The 20,503-nt window shown below is 42.5% G+C and overlaps 1 protein-coding gene across 1 annotated transcript in view; it reads right to left on the minus strand.

The window, feature by feature from the left end:
- The window catches only part of SUSD1 (sushi domain containing 1), a 135,696-nt gene that overhangs the window by 108,546 nt on the left and 6,647 nt on the right, over positions 1–20,503 (minus strand). Inside the window, exons 2-3 of the mRNA XM_055579321.1 lie at positions 11,667–11,786; positions 9,108–9,263 (exon numbers count right to left, since the gene is read on the minus strand). Of these exons, the coding sequence (XP_055435296.1) occupies positions 9,108–9,263; positions 11,667–11,786 (276 nt within the window). The remainder of the gene's footprint in view (positions 1–9,107; positions 9,264–11,666; positions 11,787–20,503) is intronic.

Consider the following 20,503-nt stretch of genomic DNA (forward strand, 5'->3'; position numbering starts at 1 on the left):
AATGAAGCTATCTAATCATCTCATCCTCTGTTGCCCCCTTCTCTTTTTTCCTTTAGTCTTTCCCATCATCAGGGTCTTTTCCAATGAGTCAGCTCTTTGCATCTGGTGGCCAAAGTACTAGAGCATCAGCTTCAGCATCAGTCCTTCCAATGAATATTCAGGACTGATTTCCTTTAGAATTGACTGGCTTGATCTCCTTGTAGTCCAAGGAACTCTCAAGAATCTTCTCCAGCACCACAATTCAAAAGCATCAATTCTTTAGCACTCAGCATTTTTTATGGTCCAACTCCCACATCCATACATGAACTACTGGAAAAACCATAGCTTTGACTAAATGGACCTCTGTCGGCAAAGTGACATCTCTGCTTTTTAATATATTGTCTAGGTTTGTCACAGCTTTTCTTCCCAGGAGTAAAATTCTTTTAATTTCATGATTGCAGTCACTGTATCCAATAATTTGGGAGCCCAAGAAAATAAAATCTGTCACTGCTTCCACTTTTTCCCCTTCTATTTACCATGAAGTGATGGGACCAGCTACCAAGATCTTAGTTTTGGAATACTGAGTTTCAAGCCAGCTTTTTCACGTTCCTCTTTCACCCTCATCAAGTGGCTCTTTAATTCCTCTTCACTTTGTGCCATTAGAGTTGGTGTCAACTGCATATCTGATGTTGTTGATATTTCTCCCGGCAATCTTGATTCCAGCTTGTGCTTCATCCAGCCTGCATTTTGAATGATGTGCTCTGCGTAGTAGTTAAACAGCAGGGTGACAATACACAGCCTTGTCATACTCCTTTCCCAATTCTGAAACACTCAGTTGTTCCATGTAAGGTTCTAACTGTTGCTTCTTGACCCACATACAAGTTTCTCAGAAGACAGGTAAGGTGGTCTGGTATTCCCATCTCTTTAAGAATTTTCCACAGTTTGTTGTGTTCCACATAGTCAAAGGCTTTAGTGTAGTCAATGAAGAAGAAGTAGATATTCTTCTGGAATCCCCTTGTTTTCTTCATGATCCAACAAATGTTGGTAATCTGGTCTCTGGTTCCTCTGCCTTTTCTAAACTCAGCTTGTACATCTGGAAATTCTCAGTTCACTGCTGAAGCCTCATTTGAAGGATTTTGAGCATATCCTTGCTAACATATGAAATAAGTGCAACTGTAGCTTGAGCATTCTTTGGCATTGCCCTCCTTTGGGACTGGAATGAAAACTGACCTTTTCCAGTCCTGTGGCCACTGCTGAATTTTCCAAATTTGCTGGCATATTGAGTGCAGCACTTTCACAGCATCATCTTTTAGGATTTGAAATAGCTCATCTGGAGTTCTGTCACCTCCTCTAGCTTTGTTCATAGTGATGCTTCCTAAGGCCCACTTGACTTGACACTCCAGGATGTCTGGCTCTAGGTGAGTGACCACACCATCATGGTTGTCCAGGTCACTGAGACCTTTTTTGTATAGTTCTTCTGTGTTCTTACCACCTCTTCTTAATCTTACCATTTTTGTCCTTTATCATGCCCATCCTTGCATGAAATGTTCCCTTGATATCTCCAATTTTCTTGAAGAGATCTCTAGTCTTTCCCATTCTATTGTTTTCCTCTATTTCTTTGCATGGTTCACTTAAGAAGGCCTTTTCATCTCTCTTTGCTGTTCTCTGGAACTCTGTATTCAGTTGGGTATTATCTTCCCCTTTCTCCTTTACCTTTTGCTTCTCTTCTTTCCTCAGCTGTTTGTAAAATCTCCTCAGACAACCACTTTGCCTTCTTGCATTTCTTTTCTTTGACAAATATTCTAATTTTCCAGTAAAGTCTTTTTCCCCCCAAAAAAACTAACACTATCATTTCATTTAAAAAATAAAATAGAACATTTTAACAATGCCCCCCCCCAAAAGGAAGAATATAATCTCAGAATCCTTTCGTATTTTTGTTTAGTGATTTTATTAAAATTCACTATAGTCTTTATTGGAGAAGGCAATGGCACCCCACTCCAGCACTCTTGCCTGGAAAATACCATGGACAGAGGAGCCTGGTAGGCTGCAGTCCATGGGGTCGCTAGGAGTGGGACAGGACTGAGCGGCTTCACTTTCACTTTTCACTTTCATGCATTGGAGGAGGAAATCGCAACCCACTCCAGTCTTCTTGCCTGGAGAATCTCAGGGATGGGGGAGCCTGGTGGGCTGTCGTCTATGGGGTTGCACAGAGTTGGACAAAACTGAAGCGACTTAGCAACAAATAGTCTATATACTAGTTTGTTTGGTTTTGGGTTTTGGACCAAGGAATACCTACCTCATTGCTAGCTGGTTGTTGTCTGGGAAACAGTAATTCATTCAGTTGCTGGAGGAGACCCAAGGGACCAATTCTGACCAACCTACATCTTTGGGAAACTGTGTGGGAAATGGGCTCCAGCGAGGGCTGTCAACATCTCTTCCCTTCCTTTCTTGCCTCTCTGCCCATCAAGAATGGAATCCATTTCCCCTCCTCCTGAGCTGGTCTTGAGACTGGCTTTGTCCAAAGGAACTTGGCAGAAGCAACATGGCGCCTGCTCTGGACATCGCCTTAGACGATGCCTGGCAGCCTCCTCTCTCCCTCAGTTGTAATCCAGTGTCCACGCTACAGAAAACCCAGGCTGCGGTGCTTGAGAGACAGGCCGGTCAGAGAGGCCCTAAAGATGCGACACCGCATGAAGGAGAACTAAGGTGGCCTGCTTGACAGCTAGAATCAAGGTCCAGGTGACGTTAGTGGTAAAGAATCCACCTGCCAACACAGGAGACGCAAGAGACATGGACAGAGCTCCTGGAGTAGGAAATGGCAACCCACTCCAGTATTGTCTGGAAAATCCCACGCCATGGTCAGAGGAGCCTGGAGAGCTACAGTCCATAGGGTCGCAAAGAGTCGGACACAACTGAACACACACACACACAAACCCCAACCAAGCCATATGTGAGACAGGCCTTCTTTCATCAGCCACCTAATCCAGCCACCACTTGAATATGTGTACACAAGTGACAAAACCACCTAGCCACAGAATTGCAACAAATAATAAATTGTTGTTTTAAACCACTAAATTTGGGGGGAGTTGTGGGGTGGGAGGAGTAGAGTTACTCAGTAAGAAATAACCAAGACACTCCTGACATAGGAAGAGATGCTGAAATCCAAATAAGGTGAAGAAGATACTGTATTAATGAAAAAAGGAATTTCTGAGGGAAAAAAAAATGAAGTCTTGGAAATTAAAAACAAAATACAAATGCCAAAAAAAAAAGCTCAATAGAGGCACTGAAAATAAATTCACAAATTTCAACTCAAGGAATTCTCTAAAACACATAGAAAAATTAATTATCTAAGATAGAAACTATGGGACAAAAAAATAATATGAGGACAGACCCAAAACATTCAATATCTATTTAAAAGGAATTATGGAAGAAAATGGAGTATATATATAAAAATTTAATATCAAAAGAAAAACTGCACCAGTTTTGTATTCAAATAAAAATAGCCTTTTAAGGTGACAGGTATGAATGTTGAAAAATGAGTCATTCTGGGTTTCAAGGAAGAAGAGAAAAATCTATAAACCTCCTGAGAGAAGGGAATAGTAATTTATGAGGAAAAGAGAAGCAATCTGACCCAGGACTTCTTGTCTGAAACACTAAATGCCAGATAGTACAGGAGTAATATGTACAGAGTTCTAAGGAAAAGAGAGCAAAACATTGTGCTATATTTAAGGAAAGGAATGACATTTTAGAACATGAATGATCTCAAGAACCACACTACTGACAAAAAAAAAATCAGAATAAATATTGTCAAGAAAGGAGAAGACATCATAAAACACAACAAAGGGTGGTGAGAAGTGAAACCAGTCAAACAAACATTGTTTTTTGCTCTTTTTTCTATAATTTTATTAACTTATCTACTTTAGGCTGTGCTGGGTCTTTGTTGCTCTGTGGGCTTTTCCTCTAGTTGCAGCGAACAGGGGCTACTCTCTAGTTGAGGTGTCCAGGTTTCTTATCACCGTGGCCTTTGTTGTTTCAGAGCAGGGAGCACAGGCTCTAGGGAGCACGGGCTCTAGGGAGCACAGACTTCAGCAGTTGCAGCTCCCGGGCTCTAGAGCACAGGCTCAATAGTTGTGGCACATGGGCTTATTTGCATGTGGGATCTTCCCAGATCAGGGATGAAACCCGTGTCTCCTGAATTGGCAGGCAGATTCAACTGAGCCACCAGGCAAACCCAACAAACACTGTTGATAACAAAATCATGGAAGTGTGGGTAACTGTTAAGAAAAGATTCTTAAAATCAATCTCAATCTAGTACAAAGTTTAGAAATGATTTCAGCACCATGCTCCTAGACTGGATCTATCATCTTAGCTTAGTAAGATTTTTTTTTCCCACTGAGGAATTTGTAAAATGTGTTTATGTATACATTTTTAACACAGAAACCATTTTCCAGCCTGTCCACCTGCCCCAGATTCCTAAAAATGTAGTGAGTAGGAATAAATTAATTTTTCAGGAGCTACTAAAAATAAAAGGTCGAAGTATTATAAGGCCAAAATGCAGTGGTATGGAAAACGGAGTTTCTAGATGCTGATTAGCTCTGTATGAGTCACTGCAGGCATTAATCCGTTTTCTTTGTGTACAGTCATTCAACAGCCTAATAACAATAATTGTTATAATGACTGTTAATAACGATAACTCCTGCATGGTATCTTGTGCATGTCAAGCACTGTTCTAAACACTTCGTCATTTATTAATGATCATTTTCCATCTTATTTATTCTTCACAAAACCCCTGAGAGGTTGATGCTATTATTATCCCCATTTGACAGATGAAGTAACTGAAGCATTGAATGGTTAACCTGAAGCCACGCAGGTTAAACAGTGGAAAGGCTAGAATCAGAAGCCATGTGTCTGGCTTCTGAGACCATATCCGTAAACACTACGCCACACTGTTTCTTCCTTTACAATCTAATTTTAACATCATCCAATGAATAATTCTCTGTCTCATCCACAGAGATTGTCAGGAACATCAGTTGCCTTAAGGAAGTCTAGATGTATTTACCATATATCACTGAGATGAGTACGACATGATTTTCACATTTAATCCTCTGCTACTTCCTAATGCTCCCAAAGCATACCTTTACTAAACTGTTCTAGATCTTGACTGGATAGACATGTTAAGCTCAACAGGACAAACTCTCCATGTAGTGGTAGATTCCATTGGGTCTCCAAGGTTATAACATGTTTGCTTGTGAAGAAAAAAATGTTCTGAGCAACCGTATTAACATAGTTAACTAATCAAGAGAGAAATTCCCTATGCCTCATTCTATATATAATATTACTTAGCTTTATCCACAGCCAGAACCATTCTCTGGTAGAAAATAAAGCAAAACCAAGCAAGACACTCTGACCTCATCCCAGAGCCCTGGATGTTCTCTATTTAAAATTCTTTCATGGATTTGAAAGTCAAACAGACCCAGGTTGGAGAATTGACTCTGCTACCTACTAGCTGTACTAATGTCTGTTCTTTAACCTTTCTAAACCACTTCTATAAAATGAAGTTAATTATAGTAGAGTTTTTTGGCACAGATTAAATAAAACATGTGGAAAGCACTTAACACAGTGCCTGCTTGATCTTTGGTCCTCAATACTTGTTAGCCAATATGTGAATGGGCCTCGCCTCTCTACTGACTCAGCTCTCCCTAGAGCACAAGCCACTCCTAACCCACACCTGACCCTGACCATGAGCAATGAGCATGCACACGTACACATCCTCACACAGGGTTCTTGACTAGTGGCAGGGGAGTGGCCACATGGCTTGTTGATTTAAATGCTAGATTTCAGTTCAGTTCAGTTCAGTCGCTCAGTCATGTCCGACTCTTTGCAACCCCATGAACTGCAGCACGCCAGGCCTCCCTGTCCATCACCAACTCCCGGAGTCCACCCAAACCCATGTCCATCGAGTCGATGATGCCATCCATCAACTCATCCTCTGTCGTCCCCTTCTCCTCCTGCCCTCAATCTTTCCCAGCATCAGGGTCTTTTCCAATGAGTCAGCTCTTTGCATCAGGTGGCCAAAGTATTGGAGTTTCAACCTCAACATCAGTCCTTCCAATGAACACCCAGGACTGATCTCCTTTAGGATGGACTGGTTGGATTTCCTTGCAGTCCAAGGGACTCTCAAGAGTCTTCTCCAACACCACTGTTCAAAAGCATCAATTCTTCAGTGCTCAGCTTTTTTTATAGTCCAACTCTCACATCCATACATGACCACTGGAAAAACCATAGCCTTGACTAGACAGACCCTTGTTGGCAAAGTAATGTCTCTGCTTTTTAATATGCTGTCTAGGTTGGTCATAGCTTTCCTTCCAAGGAGCAAGCGTCTTTTAATTTCATTGCTGCAATCGCCATCTGCAGTGATTTTGGAGCCCAAAAAAACAAAGTCAGCTGCTGTTTCCACTGTTTCCCTATCTATCTGCCATGAAGTGATGGGACCAGATGCCATAATCTTAGTTTTCTGAATGTTGTGCTTTAAGCCAACTTTTTCACTCTCCTCTTTCATTTAAATGCTCTAAAACAGAGGCCACAGTCCCTCCTCAAATGCCAAATTCAGCTCAGAAACCTATATCTTAGGAAGCCACATTAGAGGAACACAAACACCCATTTAAGATGGGGACTGTTATTGATTTTATCCAGTGTTGGCAAGGATGTGAAGAAATGAAGACCATCATGAGGGACAACAATGCCTTTCTTTATCCAGGCCTCCGGCATTTTGGAATGCCCTCACGCTGCAAGTGCCATAGAGCTTCTTCCCCTGGGTTGTGGCTCATCGCAAAGTTTCCATGATCGCCAGGAGTCATTCCAGGGGCAGCCTGGGGACCAGAACGTCTGTGGGTTCTCCAGCACTAGAACTGCTGCTGCTCAGCCCTCATCTATACTCAGTGACATCCAAGGAGGCCTACCTGCAACAGCTCCTGAACTTGACTTGAACCCTGCAGAGTACAATGAACAGCAAGTCACAGGAATTTCTCAGAATTCAAGAACTGGGATTTATAATCTTCTGGTTCCAGGCAAGCACTAGATAACTGCTGATACCCCAAAACTTGCTAAAGCTTCTGCCCTACCTAAAGTCCACTGGTGTTCCTGTGAAACTGGGATTCTGGAAGAAACTCAGTGTCATCAAGAAAAGTCATCCATCAGGTTTTACAAAGTAATAAATAAAGGCCTCAAAAAAAAAAAAAAAGTAATTGGAATAACTGCCATTGGATATGGGGTTTCTTTTGAGGGTTAAAGGGAGGTTCTAAAATCAGATAGTGGAGATTGTTGCACAACTTTTTTGAATTATACTGAAAACCACTGAATTGTACCCTTTAAAAGAGGGCATTTTGTGGTTTAATTAATTATACCTCAATTTTTTTTTAAAGGGGAAGGTCACCAAATAATTATAAGAAGTAGAATAAATAGAAGCAGAGCCTAGATAAGGATTTTGTTCCAGGAAGGTCAGTTCTTCCTAAGCTGACATCTATTTGGCCCTTGCATATATTTCTTTCTTTCTTTTTCTTCTTCGTATCCTTTAAAAAACATAATGCATCCTTGGAAACTGTACTGAAATATCCTGTTACAAAATTTTTCCTGTCAAATTCCCACAGACTTGAAAACACAATTTCAGGTGTTAAGTCCTCCCGAAAGCACCGCATCTCTCACCCACTTCCAAGGTAAGTGCCTCCAAGGATTCCAGACTCTGGAAAGCACCCTCTGCTTACCCATGACTAATACATTATACTGAAATTAGCTGTCTGCCATCACCTCCTACTAGCACAGCCTTGGCACGTAGGAAGTGCATGAAAAATGTATATTGAATGAACCATCATCTTCCAAGTTTTTTTTTTTTTAAGGCACCTAACTTAATTCTGCAACACTGCACTTCTGCAATCATGTAGGAAGTAATTTGCTACCTAAAACAACAAGATATTATAAAATGTTTTCTCTGAGGGAACGTGCTCATTCATGCCAAGAATAAATCAAATGTACCCTTTGAGGGAATTTCACCTTGGTACAGGTCAAGAGGAAGAATGAATCAGAGCATCAGAACCTGAGCTTCCTGGGAAAAAGATAAAAAATGCTCTCCTCTCTCTTTGTGTCTCCTCCAAACCTTTAAATATCACAAAGCTTTTTAAGAAGAGTCACTGTGCCTGCTAAGTCACTCCCGTCCTGTCCAACTCTTTGTTATGCTATGGACTGTAGCCTTTCAGGCTCCTCTGTTCATGGGATTCTCCCGGCAAGAATACTGGAGTGGGTTGCCATGACCTCCTCAAGAAGAATCATTAAGTCTACACAAAACCATCGTAGAACCAGGAGTCTTTTCTTGCCTTTCCTCCTCATTACTGTTCAAAGATTTCCTTAGAAAATCCAAGAGCTATATTATCATGACATATAATCATGAAAATAATAACAGGAGCTACTGAAAATTAGAAGGCCCTTGCCCACCCCTTTTATTTGACCAACATATGTCCAAAACCTGACCTTCAAAGCTACTGAGATCCTAAGAGTTGTGCTCCTCACTCAGCTTATTCCTCCAGGAGACAAGCCCACAACTCTAATAGGTGCATCACAGAGCTCACCCCTGGGGCTGTATGCACAGAGCTGGCGAGTACCACAGTCCCTCCAAAGGCCACTACAGATGGCACGCCATCTCCAAGAATCTCTCCTTGCTGTTTGTTATGAAACATTTCAGACACACAGAACAAGCGAAAAAATATTACAGTCTCCCCTAGTTCTACCTCCACCCCCAAGATTCAACAATCATTCACATTTTGCCATTTAAAGGATCTTATAGATAAACACTACACCAGACCCTTCATAATAACACTCCTAGATACTTTAGCACGCAGGTCCCAAAATAAGAATATTATCCTAAAATACTACAATACAGCTATTCCTTCTAACAAAATGAACAATAATTCCCTGATACTAATACTCAGTCCATGTCCAAATATCCCCCATCAATAAAGGAGAGTCCCTTCCTTAAATCACACCCCATCCTGGCCCTGCCCTCTCCCTCCTCCACATCCCAGGTACCAGGTACCCTCAGCCATCACCACGTTGCCATCTGCAACCCCCTTCCTGAGTACCTGTGCAAAAGGTGCCGTCATTGGGGATGAACGTCTTGTTGTTGTTTGTGGCTCGATATCCTTCCAGACAAATGCAATAAAAGCCTCCGGGTGTGTTGTGGCAAGATGTGTGGTTCCCACAGACCACACTGGCTCCATACTGGCACTCATCTTTATCTGTTAGGTACATTGAGACAAAGCACAGAAAGGGCTGTCACTCCATACCACGATCAACCACCCAGACTGTTCTCCTGTGCTATGGACTTGGGAATCAATATTCTATGACAACAGCAGAAAGATCTATTTCCCCAGCCTCTCCTCCACTCACTGTACTTCTCAGACTCCGGGACATGGGCCACTCGTCGTCGCATGCCAAGTATGTACAAAACCACAAGAGAAACTCAACATCTCATTCTGATAGCCCATCCTACTTGAAGACTGGGAGATGGAGATGCTTTCTGAACTTCTCCACACTTAAAAAGATCTTGTCATAGGCCTAGGGGGGAAAAAATCCAGCAGAATCCCACTTTTCCAGCTCAGCCATTCCCTTGCCTTTTTTTACAAAAATCAAAGTAGGATGATTTTGCATCCAATGATTAACTGGAAAATCTGTTACTTCTGAGTCACCAGGACACACAATGGAATTAGTGCTCAAGCCTCATCCGGGGCAGGGCTAATACTGTGGCAGAAGCAGCTCCTGCTGATCCTTAGTGATCCATATAAACAATGTTAAGCACCCAGTGAGGAGGGGCTGGAACCTGGGATGCGTGATGAGACCACAGGACCTGCCCTGACTATTTCTAATTCAATCATTTGACATCAGTGTCAAATGAACATAAACCTCCCTCCTGTCCTCCAGCTCAGGGGTCAGCAAACTTTTTCTGTCAAAGGCCAGTCGTGGGTCTCCGGTTGCAACTGCTCATCCATACTTTGGATCATAAAAGCACAGAGAGTCAGTAAACAAATTAAGACCCTATTACAAAAACAGGCAGCAGTGAAGTCTGGCCCCCAGGTTAGAATTCACTCACTCTGCCTTAGACTGTACCATCAGAGGAAACTCCTGTGACCAATTTCTCTTACATCCTTTGAGAGGTGATCTATCCAGCTAGTTTTTTGTGGGGGAGGATATCATCTGCTGAGGAACTGGAGTTTTTTGTCACTTAGTGTTTTATTACATTACTGGTCCCCTCACAACAGTTCAATTGCCTCTCACAATTGCACACAATTCCCACTAACCCAAGACCACCCCACACTCCGTTCAAAATCTGGTAGGTTTTTTCTTTCATTTTCCTTATATTATCTTTTTAAAATTTAATTAAATCTATTCATCATTAAAACTATCTGTGGTTAAAAGATCTGACTAAGAACACAGAGAGGCAAAATGGACCCTCAAGCCATAGCCAGGTCAAGTGTCCTAGCTTACTAAGCAGGGCACGGGGGTTTCAGACACAAGTCCACCTGCCCGTAAGATGGAATATTCCTTTGCTGTTGTTCCCGCGGCATATCTCCCCTGCAGACTTCATCAGAAGGGACATATGGGTTTGTAGGAGATTCTAGAGTTCTTAGGTCCCATGACTTGGCATTGGCACATCTGTGATCTTACCTGCAACGTATGGTGTGGTCTCAGCACACCAGTTATTGGAATATGTAGTATATAGTGTTTTTATCCTAAACAGAGAGGGTCAGGAAGGCCCAACTCCAGCCTGCAGGAACAAGCAAAGTTGTGTGATTGTGAAAACATTTACCTGTGAAGTAGAATATGAGTTTTTGAACTCAGGATTTAATTGTTATTTTTCTTTAGGAAGCAAAAAAAAAAAAAAAAACATACCACAGAGAGGTGGTATACACTGTCAATTCACAGCTACAAGGCAAAACTATCCATATGTACACTGCAGGTAACATGGATGCTGGGAGGAAACCATGATTATCCTAACATCCGTTACTGTAAAGCTGCTATGGAACTCTCTCTCTCTCTCTGAATTGGGCTTGAAACTGGATATTATCTGACTCTTATGGCATGGTGGATTCTCTGAGACAAAAAATAATTTCAGATACTTCTAGTCTAAAGGTATTTGTATTTCTGTAAGTCATCCAAGAGCTTAAAGGGTCACAACTACAAAAAATTTGAAGGATGGATTTTGGTAGACATAAGACTCAAAGAAACAGTATTTCACCTATCAGCCAGAAAAGTTCAATAGGCAATTGTGCTTTGTTTTTCCTCATGGTACTAATAAAAATAGTTTTCTGTCAAAACAACTAGAGAAATTTAAAAAGACAATACTCACTCAAATTGCTAAGTTAAACCAAGACTTAAAAACAGATTTCATATCTGTGTTAGGTCAGAGAGTTCCCAGAGTTTCAAGTTCAGTGACCTCTAACACGAGGGATAATTCCTTGTAAACGCTAAAGAAAGGATATATCCAAACACTAAAACAGAGACTTACTGTAATTGATAAAACTTCTTATAATAAAAGCACATGAACAATAGCAATGTTTTCCCCCCAAGGACACCAACTCTTTAATACTGGAGAATCTTGTTTCTTGATGAAGTTTTCAACTTAGCCAAGAGTCAGAACTTACCAATACAATGAGTCCTCCCATTGCCCACAAATCCATATTTGCAGATACAGATGGTCGTTGTTTCTCTTTTCAAGCAAGTAGCATGTTCATGGCAAGTGGCACAGATATCTGAATGGAAATCTGAATCATAAATTGCATATATCAGGAAAAGAACATTTCGATAACATACTCTAGATGAGTCACATTTTTGGTAGCAGACATTTACAATGGAGAACCAACATTTGAATACCAAAATTATAAAGGGTTGATTTTATTCCATACTGTTCATACTGTTCATGGGAGGTTCTCACAGCAAGAATACTGGAGTGGTATACCATTTCCTCCTCCAGGGGACCAGTTTTGTCACTGACTACGCTAAAGCCTTTGACTGTGTGGTTCACAACAAACTGTGGAAAATTCTTAAAGAGATAGGAATACCAGACCACCTTACCTGCCTCCTGAGAAACCTGTATGCAGGTGAAGAAACAACAGAACTTGACATGGAATAATGGACTGGTTCCAAATTGGGAAAGGAGTACATCAAGGCTATATATCGTCACCCTGCTTGTTTAACTTCTATGCAGAATGTATCATGCAAAATGCTGGGCTGGATGAAGCACAAGCCAGAATCAAGACTGCAGGGAGAAAAATCAATAGCATCAAAAATGCAGATGATACCACTCTAGTGGCAGAAAGTGAAAACGAATTAAAGAGCCTCCTGATGAGGATAAAAGAGGAGAATGAAAAGGTTGGCTTAAAACTCAACATTCAAAAAACCAAGATCATGGCATCAGATCCCATCACTTCATGGTAAATAGGAGAAAAGTGGAAGCAGTGACAGATTTTATTTTCTTGGCTTCAAAAATCACTGCAGATGGTGACTGCAATCGTGAAATTAAAAGACACTTGCTCCTGAGAAGAAAAGTGATGATAAATCTAGACAGTATATTAAAAAGCAGAGACATCACTTTCCTAACAAAGGTCTGTCTAGTCAAAGCTATGGTTTTTCCAGTAGTTATATATGAGTGTGAGAGTTGGACAATAAAAAAGGCTGAGCACCCAAGAATTAATGCTTTTGAATTGTGGTGCTGGAGAAGACTCCTGAGAATCCACTGTACTGCAAGGAGATCAAACCAGTCAATTCTAAAGGAAATCAACCCTGAATATTCATTGGAAGGACTGATGCTGAAGTTGAAGCTCTAATACTTTGGCCACGTGATGCCAAGAACTGACTCAGTGAAAAGACTCTGATACTGGGAAAGACTGAAGGTAAAAGGAGAAAAGGGCAGCAGAGGGTGAGATGGTTGGATAGCATCACTGACTCAGTGGACATGAATTTGAGCAAACTCTGGGAGACAGTGAAGGACAGGGAAGCCTGGTGTGCTGCAGTCCATGGAGTGGCAAAGAGTTGGACATGACTTAGTGACTGAACAACAACAAAAGACCTTATTTCATCCTTAGAAATCTGCAGTGGTTGCCCACTCCCCACAAGTAGAGGGCAAATTCTACCTGGTATTCAGCACTTCCATAAGTGTAACCCCAGACTAACTCCTGTAAGCCTCAATGCTTCCAAACTCAAATATACAGTGTTCTCCAGGAAAGAGGCCAACTGCTCTTTACACACAAACATGCTACCCACTGTCTTAGTTCATGCCCTAGTCATGATGTTCCTTCATCTGGAATGTCTATCCTTCCCTCTCTGGCCAACTAGCACCTATTCTCATTTCAAGACCCAGCTTAAATATCACACTCCCCTAGGGTGGTCTGCATTCCTTCATTCTTTAGGAAAATTAAATGTGTCTTCCTCTGTGCTTTCCTAATGCTTATACATTCCCATATCAAACATGTTAATTTGTCAATATATTCTATTCCATCTCTGTCTTCCCAGCTTGTTATTATGAATGAGCTTCTCAAGGACAGGAATTATGTCATTTGCCCACATAGCATTATGGCAGGGTAAAAACATTCAGTATATTTTTATTGGCCAACTGGATAAAGGCACCTGCAGTCCTACTGCCTACAACTTAAAAAGCAAATGGGGAAATTCCCTGGGCATTAGGACTCCATGCTTCTACTGCAGGGGGCATAGGTTCAATCCCTGGTGGGGGAATTAAGATCCTGCAAGCTGTGCAGCATGACCAAAAAATAAATAAAATAAACTACAATAGTTATTTTTAAAAAGAAGCAAATGGAGGGGAGAGGTACTCATCTACTGCCCTATCCATTTTGCTTTTAGGGAAAAAGTGGAAAATGTGTTTTAAATGTCAGTGAGACAATAACCAGTCCCAGGAGGATCACCAGATCCCAATTATTTAGATAAGCAGCAAAAATGTTTGGGGCTAAAATTCCTGAAACATCCAGTTCTACCAGATGGCAATACATGGCCCAAGATCACACAAGAATTTCTAGCCGAGGCTCTGTGGGAACATTATATTGCACTCCCAGTGTCTGTAATATCAGGAGTTGACCTAGGAAGGAGAACATTTCAGCATGGAATTTCACCTTAGTCTTGGCTCCATTACTACCCAGGTAATAAAGACTTAGCCCACAGACTGCTCTAGGCATGAAACCAACTAAGAAAGGGCGACATACAAATATTTTTAATCAGGCTTGATTTTTTTTTTTAAACAAAATACAACACAAAAATGAGACAAGCCATGCTTATCACTAAGAAGTACTAAATTAACCATAGGATATTTACAAATTTTATTATATCCCAAACTTTAAAGAAAAATGCAACAAATTTTAAAAAGTAGAAATTATATAGGTCATACTGACTACCATGTAATAATATAATAAAATTACAAGATAAAACATAAGATTTGCATCCCCAAAAGTAAGCCTTCTTGTAAATTACAGAACAGTCTTCTAAATAATTATTGGAGCAAAAAGAGGATATCAACATTGAAATGTTTAATACCAGACATAAAAGCTTATCTACTTCAGAAAAGCTGAGTTTGACATGTTTTTATATACTTTAAAAGAAAAAAGAAAAGCAGGCAGTCAGGGGATGGGGGAAAATAGAATTTTAATGCAAGAAGCTTGAAGAAAGAAAAAACAAATAGAGGCTGTGGGATAGGGGAGTTAGGACTTAGTAAAAAGATATTAAAGAATTAGAAAATATATTCAAATTCCTTGAAAAAACTTTTGCCAAAGTCAGCCCATCATAAAGACTAGTAGTCAAATTCAAGATTGGTAAAGAAAAAAAAAGAGTATATATACAAACATACAACTAAAATACATAAACAATTTCTTTTAAATTACAAATGAAAGACTTTCAATTAAACACAGCATATTAAACACACTCACAACCCTCCCCCCCCCCAAGTTTAAAAATGACATTAAAGGACCACGAAGGTATAAACCCTGGGAGAGAAGATGACAGCAGCCAAGGATGCTGACAATATTTCAGAAGATGAAAGAGATGGACATGTGGGAATTGACTGAGAGGAAGAATTAAAAGGAAAGAAAAAAGAAAGGAAGGAAGGGAGAAAGGAAGAAAGAGGGAGAGAGGGAAAAAAAAGAATAATTAAAATAAAAATAAATAAAAGTCAAGCTGAAAGGCTCAGGAATGAGGTCCCTAATTGCCTCAGAAGGCAAACATAAAGGGTAGGGCCTGAGAGTTTAAGGAACAAGTGGAAAATGTGGAGGAGTAGTTAAATGCCCAGATCCTCTAACTAACCCTGGCATAAGATGGAACTTTACAACCTGGAAAAATGCACCAGGAAGGTTCCAGTTACATGAGCAACAGACAGAGTTGAAGGGAGAGATGCGTCCCCACACTAAATGTCTACCAATATGGGGTAAATCTATTTAACCATTTTTAATACACAAGATGTGTGCCAGGTTACCAAAGGCTTCCCATACCACCTGCAGAAGAGAAAGTGGTTTCCAGAGAAAGTGGGACCTCAACGGAAGCCTCTTGTTCAGCCATAATTAGCCCACTCTGCAGGGCCTAGTAGGGAGAGCCTCTGAGTGCTAATTGCTTGTGGGACCAGGAGTGGGGAAGAAACCTATCCTAAAGAAAGGGGTAGGAAGCACAACCTCAATACAAGGAAGGGCAGGGGCTGGGGTGGGTTTGGGGCTGCTTCTGACCACACAATAGTATCCACTGATCAACAGCTCCTATCACTAGAGGGCTTCTCCTGAGGTCCAGTGGTTGAGACTCTGCCTACCAATGCAGGGGACACAGGTTCCAGCCCTGGTCCCGGAAGATTCCACATGCTGGAGAGCACTAAGCCTCTGTGCCACAACGACTGAGCCCGAGCTCTAGAGCCTGAAAGCCACAACTACCGAAATCACGGGCGGCAACTACGGACGCCCAAGAGCCTGTGGGCTCCGCAACAAGAGAAGCCACCACAATGAGAAGCCAGAGCACCGCAGCAGAATAGCGCCTGCTCACTGCAACTAGAGAGAGCCTGTGCGCAGCAACAGAGACACAGCACAACGGAAAATTAATTAATTTTAAAAAAGAACCACTGGAGAAGAGCATAAATGTACACAATTAGTTTACAAAGTGATTTTAAAATTTAACAATGTTAAATTTTGCAGACATTAATCACATATTTATTCCTTCTTGAAAAAAAAAAGTGTTGGTTGTTCAGTCCGTTTTTTACCGTTACCTAATGAATTACTCCAAAACTTAGCAACTTAAAACAATAATAAACATTTGTAGTCACACAAACATCCAGAATCACTGGAGACAAAGTAACCAATTCAACCCAGTTTTAATACTAAAAGTCCCCTGTCCCAGGAAACCCCTCAGTTGGATGCAAACCAAGAAAATTTGTCACCCTATTTGGAGAGCTTGTTAAAACAGAGTCTGAAGTGTTGGGTTTGGGTGTGGGCAGGGCCTGAGAATCTGCATTTCTAGGAAGCTCCCAGATGGACCACACTACCAGCAGCACTGAAGTGAAAGTGAAAGTTGCTCAGTTGTGTCTGACTCTGCAACCCATAGGCTGCACAGTCCATGGACTTCTCCAGGCCAGAATACTGGAGTAGGTAGCCTTTCCCTTCTCCAGGGGATCTTCCCAACCCAGTGATCAAACCCAGGTCTCCCACACTGCAGGCGGATTCTTTAACAACTGAGCCACCAGAAGAAGTCTCACTCTATCAAGGACCCTGGGGAAAGAAAAGGCAATACCGAAGACATCTTTCACCAAGTCTGGACTGAGGCGCAGCTCAGCCGTGGGACCAACATGACAGAGAGAATAACCCAACAGAATCCTCCAGGCCAGTGCCCAGGTCACTGTGCCTTTGCTATTACCTAGGGACAGGGGTGGCGAGAGGAACTGTGTCAAGGCGCAGCTTCACAGCCACATGAAGGATGACGTGACTTCTGTCTTCAGCAGATTCTGCTTAGGACAGCAGAGGGGTAGCTGTGATGCAGTAACCGAGGTGACTACTAGAGGTGAGGGACACCCCCCCACACCTTCCCCTTGGCCTAGGGATGCCTAGAATTACTGGCAGAGCCACAGGAGAATGCAAACTCCAAAAGTCTAAGAGGATACACCTGACAGGTACTCTCTGTTACTATTACTGTATCTCTCAGCTGAGGCCTGCCACCCGAGACCCACTTCCCTTCTCTACTCTGCAGTGACTAAGTCAGCTAAAACCACATCCAACAATGAGAGCACCAGTGTCTCAATCTCAATTGGGGTTTTCTCTCTTGCTCCCTGATTATGGGATCATAGGCAAGGAAACTGTCAGAGATCTGATTTTAATCTTTCAGATGGAGATCACGTTTCGAGGACTAAATGAGAAATATCAGTGCTTCAGGAGCTTTCAAGCACTAAACAAAGAGCTAATTTCCATGAATATTTATATCTCTTTCCATAGATATTGTTATTGTTGTTAGAAACAAGTCATGCATGAGACAGTGCCTGGTCTGAGACACCCTGGTTCAGAGCAGGGTTAAGACAGATCACTTGGGCTACAGTCCTAGCTTGGCCACTAGCTAGCTGAGGAATCCTTGACAATCCTGTGCCTCAGTTTCCTGTAAATCTGTAATCCGAGGATGAAAATAAACCTACAGGCTGTTTTGTGGGTTGAAGAGTAAATGAGTTCATTCACGTAAAGCAATTAGAATATGTCAGGCATTATTGTAACATCCACTCAACAGCTCTTCGTTAATGAATAAATGAAGGTACTGACAGCTAGCCAGCTCCCAATTATACTAATAAAGAGTCATGGAGAGCTGCACTGATGCAAAAACCCAAAGGAATATCGTGTAGACAGATGCCTACCTATTCAGGGGGTTGATATTCTGGGAACCATAGTACCTTCGCTTCCTTGTCCACTCCCTGTCCACCTCCCACATCCTCTCAGCCTTCTGAGTAACATCTGACTCAGAAGTTGTAAGTTCAGCTTCCTCACCCTTTCAGCTCTGCTTACCCTCCCTCCTCTCCATGTCACACTGCACATGGACGCCTAGACCTCGGGATGGAGTGGAGGCTGCCAGCTCGTATTTCAAAATTCAAGTAGCAACTTACATGCACCCTTGAAACAACAGCAGATGGACTGTGACAAAGCAGATTTTGTCCACTGTCAAGGGAAGAAGGAAGTTTTAAAAGCACAAATGGAGTGCTTGGATTCAAATCGTGATCTACTCCCCAGCCATTTACCAGACAAGCCCACTGCACCACCTGCCTGAGATCCTGTCTCTCAAACTCATGGAGACATGTGGAAACAGATCAGATGACCTGAGGAAGAAAGCAAAGGGGGGCCGACGCTCAGGAAGAGAAAGCATTCCTGAGTCTTCTACAGTACCGCAGAAAATCGCACGGCTCCTAAGAGACTGCATCAAATTCCAGAGACAGAAGGAACGTGAGAGATCTCGTAGTCTCTCCTCTCCAACATCCCTGACAGGAAAACAAAAACAAACAAACAAAATAGCCTCTGCATTAAAAATCCGCCAAGACAGAGCACACTCTACTCTTTCAAGCAGTATAGTCCTCGCAGGGCAGTGGGAACCATGGTCCACTCCCTCTCCCCTCGGTGCAGGGCTGCCATTCCCAGTCAAGAACCTACAACCTTTCCTTGCATTAAATGACTATCAACCCGCAGCTGCGCTGGCCCTTTTGCCTTCTTCTGTCCACCTTCCTCTTTAACCGAGACCAACTTGCAGCAGGACCGCCACACCGGCCTCCAGACCAGGAACCAACCCACGCCAAGTGTCCCAACGTCAGTGCTTCGGGACTCTGAGCAAAGCAGTCACACCCTAAGGTTCATGTCCTGAGTGTCACCCACAAACAGGCTGCCTCACATTCTCCAGCAAGCTGCATACCTTTTTTTTTTTTTTTCTGTAATCCATATTCAACCCCACCCCCACCTCACCCCCCACCCCGTCCCCTTTGCAGACCTAAGGCCAACAGGCCACTTGCTGCCTTGGGCTGCAGAGACCTAAGAGCCCATTTTAGGATTTGACCAGAAGCTGAGAATAGGCCCTAAGAGCCAAGTTCCTGGAGAAGGAAGACAGGCCACGGTGGGAATCGGCCTCGTCAGCTCTAATCCTGCTCTGTTACTTTGAGTGACTGTAAGTCACTCCAAAACAAGGCACTCCTTCCATTTCCCCCTGTTTCCTCCTCTTCTCACTCTGAACAGAGTATGTGCGGCTGTGATTCACGATGACAGAATGAAAACTAAGCCTATGGGATGCAGATTCGGGAAGTCAGCTCCCTTCATACCATAACAACTTCCCCAACCCCCTCCACCATCACTCCCCAAGCCTCTCAAGGCCTCTGCCCACCCCCTGGCTTTCCCCAACCCCAAAGGGCCTGAGCCAACAGGTTCCTCAGCCACTCCCAGACTCAGAGCAATACCAGGGAAACAGGACTGACTGGTTCCAGCCCTCCTCACCCATTACTAACCTCTCTGCTCCACTAGGGCTTGGCACCTCACCCACCCACCAACACCCTCCTGCTCTATCTACTACCATCTCACACCTTCCTCCCACTCAGGCTACCTGACTTCCGCTCCTCCACTCTCTCCTCCCTGAAGCATCTTTGTTGTTGTTGTTGTTGTTCAGTCGTTCAGTCATGTCCGACTCTTTGCAACCCCACAGACTGCAGCACACCAGGCTTCTCTGTTTTTCACCGTCTCTTGGAGCTTGCTCAAACTCATGTCCATCAAATCGGCGATGCCACCCAATCATCTCATCCTCTGTCATCCCCTTCTCCTCCTGTTTCAATATTTCCCAGGATCAGCATCTTTTCTAATTAATTGGCTCTTTGCATCAGGTGGCCAAAGTACTGAAGCTTTAGCTTCAGCATCAGTCCTTCCAATGAATATTCAGGGTTGATCTCCTTTAGAAATGACTGGTTTGATCTCCTTGCAGTCCAAGGGACTCTCAAGAGTCTTCTCCAACACCACAGTTCAAAAGCATCAATTGTTCGGCACTCAGCCTTCTATATGGTCCAACTCTCACATCCATACATGACTACTGGAAAAACCATAGCTTTGACTAGACGGACCTTTGTTGGCAAAGTAATGTCTCTGATTTTTAATATGCTGTCTAGGCTGGTCATAGCTTTTCTTCCAAGGAGCAAGCATCCTTTAATTTCATGGGTGTGGTCACCATCTGCAGTGATGTTGGAGCCCAAGAAAATAAAGTCTCTCACTGTTTCCATTGTTTCCCCATCTAGTTGCCATGAAGTGATGGGACCAGATGCCATGATCTTAGCTTTTTGAATTTGAGTTTTCAGCCAGCTTTTTCACTCTCCTCTTTCACCTTCATCAAGAGGCTCTTTAGTTCCTCTTTGCTTTCTGCCATAAAGGTGGTATCATTTGCATATCTGAGGTTATTGATATTTCTCCCTGCAATCTTGATTCCAGCATGTGGTTTGTCCAGCCTGGCATTT

The sequence above is a fragment of the Bubalus kerabau genome, chromosome 4, assembly GCF_029407905.1.
Source record: "Bubalus kerabau isolate K-KA32 ecotype Philippines breed swamp buffalo chromosome 4, PCC_UOA_SB_1v2, whole genome shotgun sequence".
Classification (NCBI taxonomy): domain Eukaryota; kingdom Metazoa; phylum Chordata; class Mammalia; order Artiodactyla; family Bovidae; genus Bubalus; species Bubalus kerabau.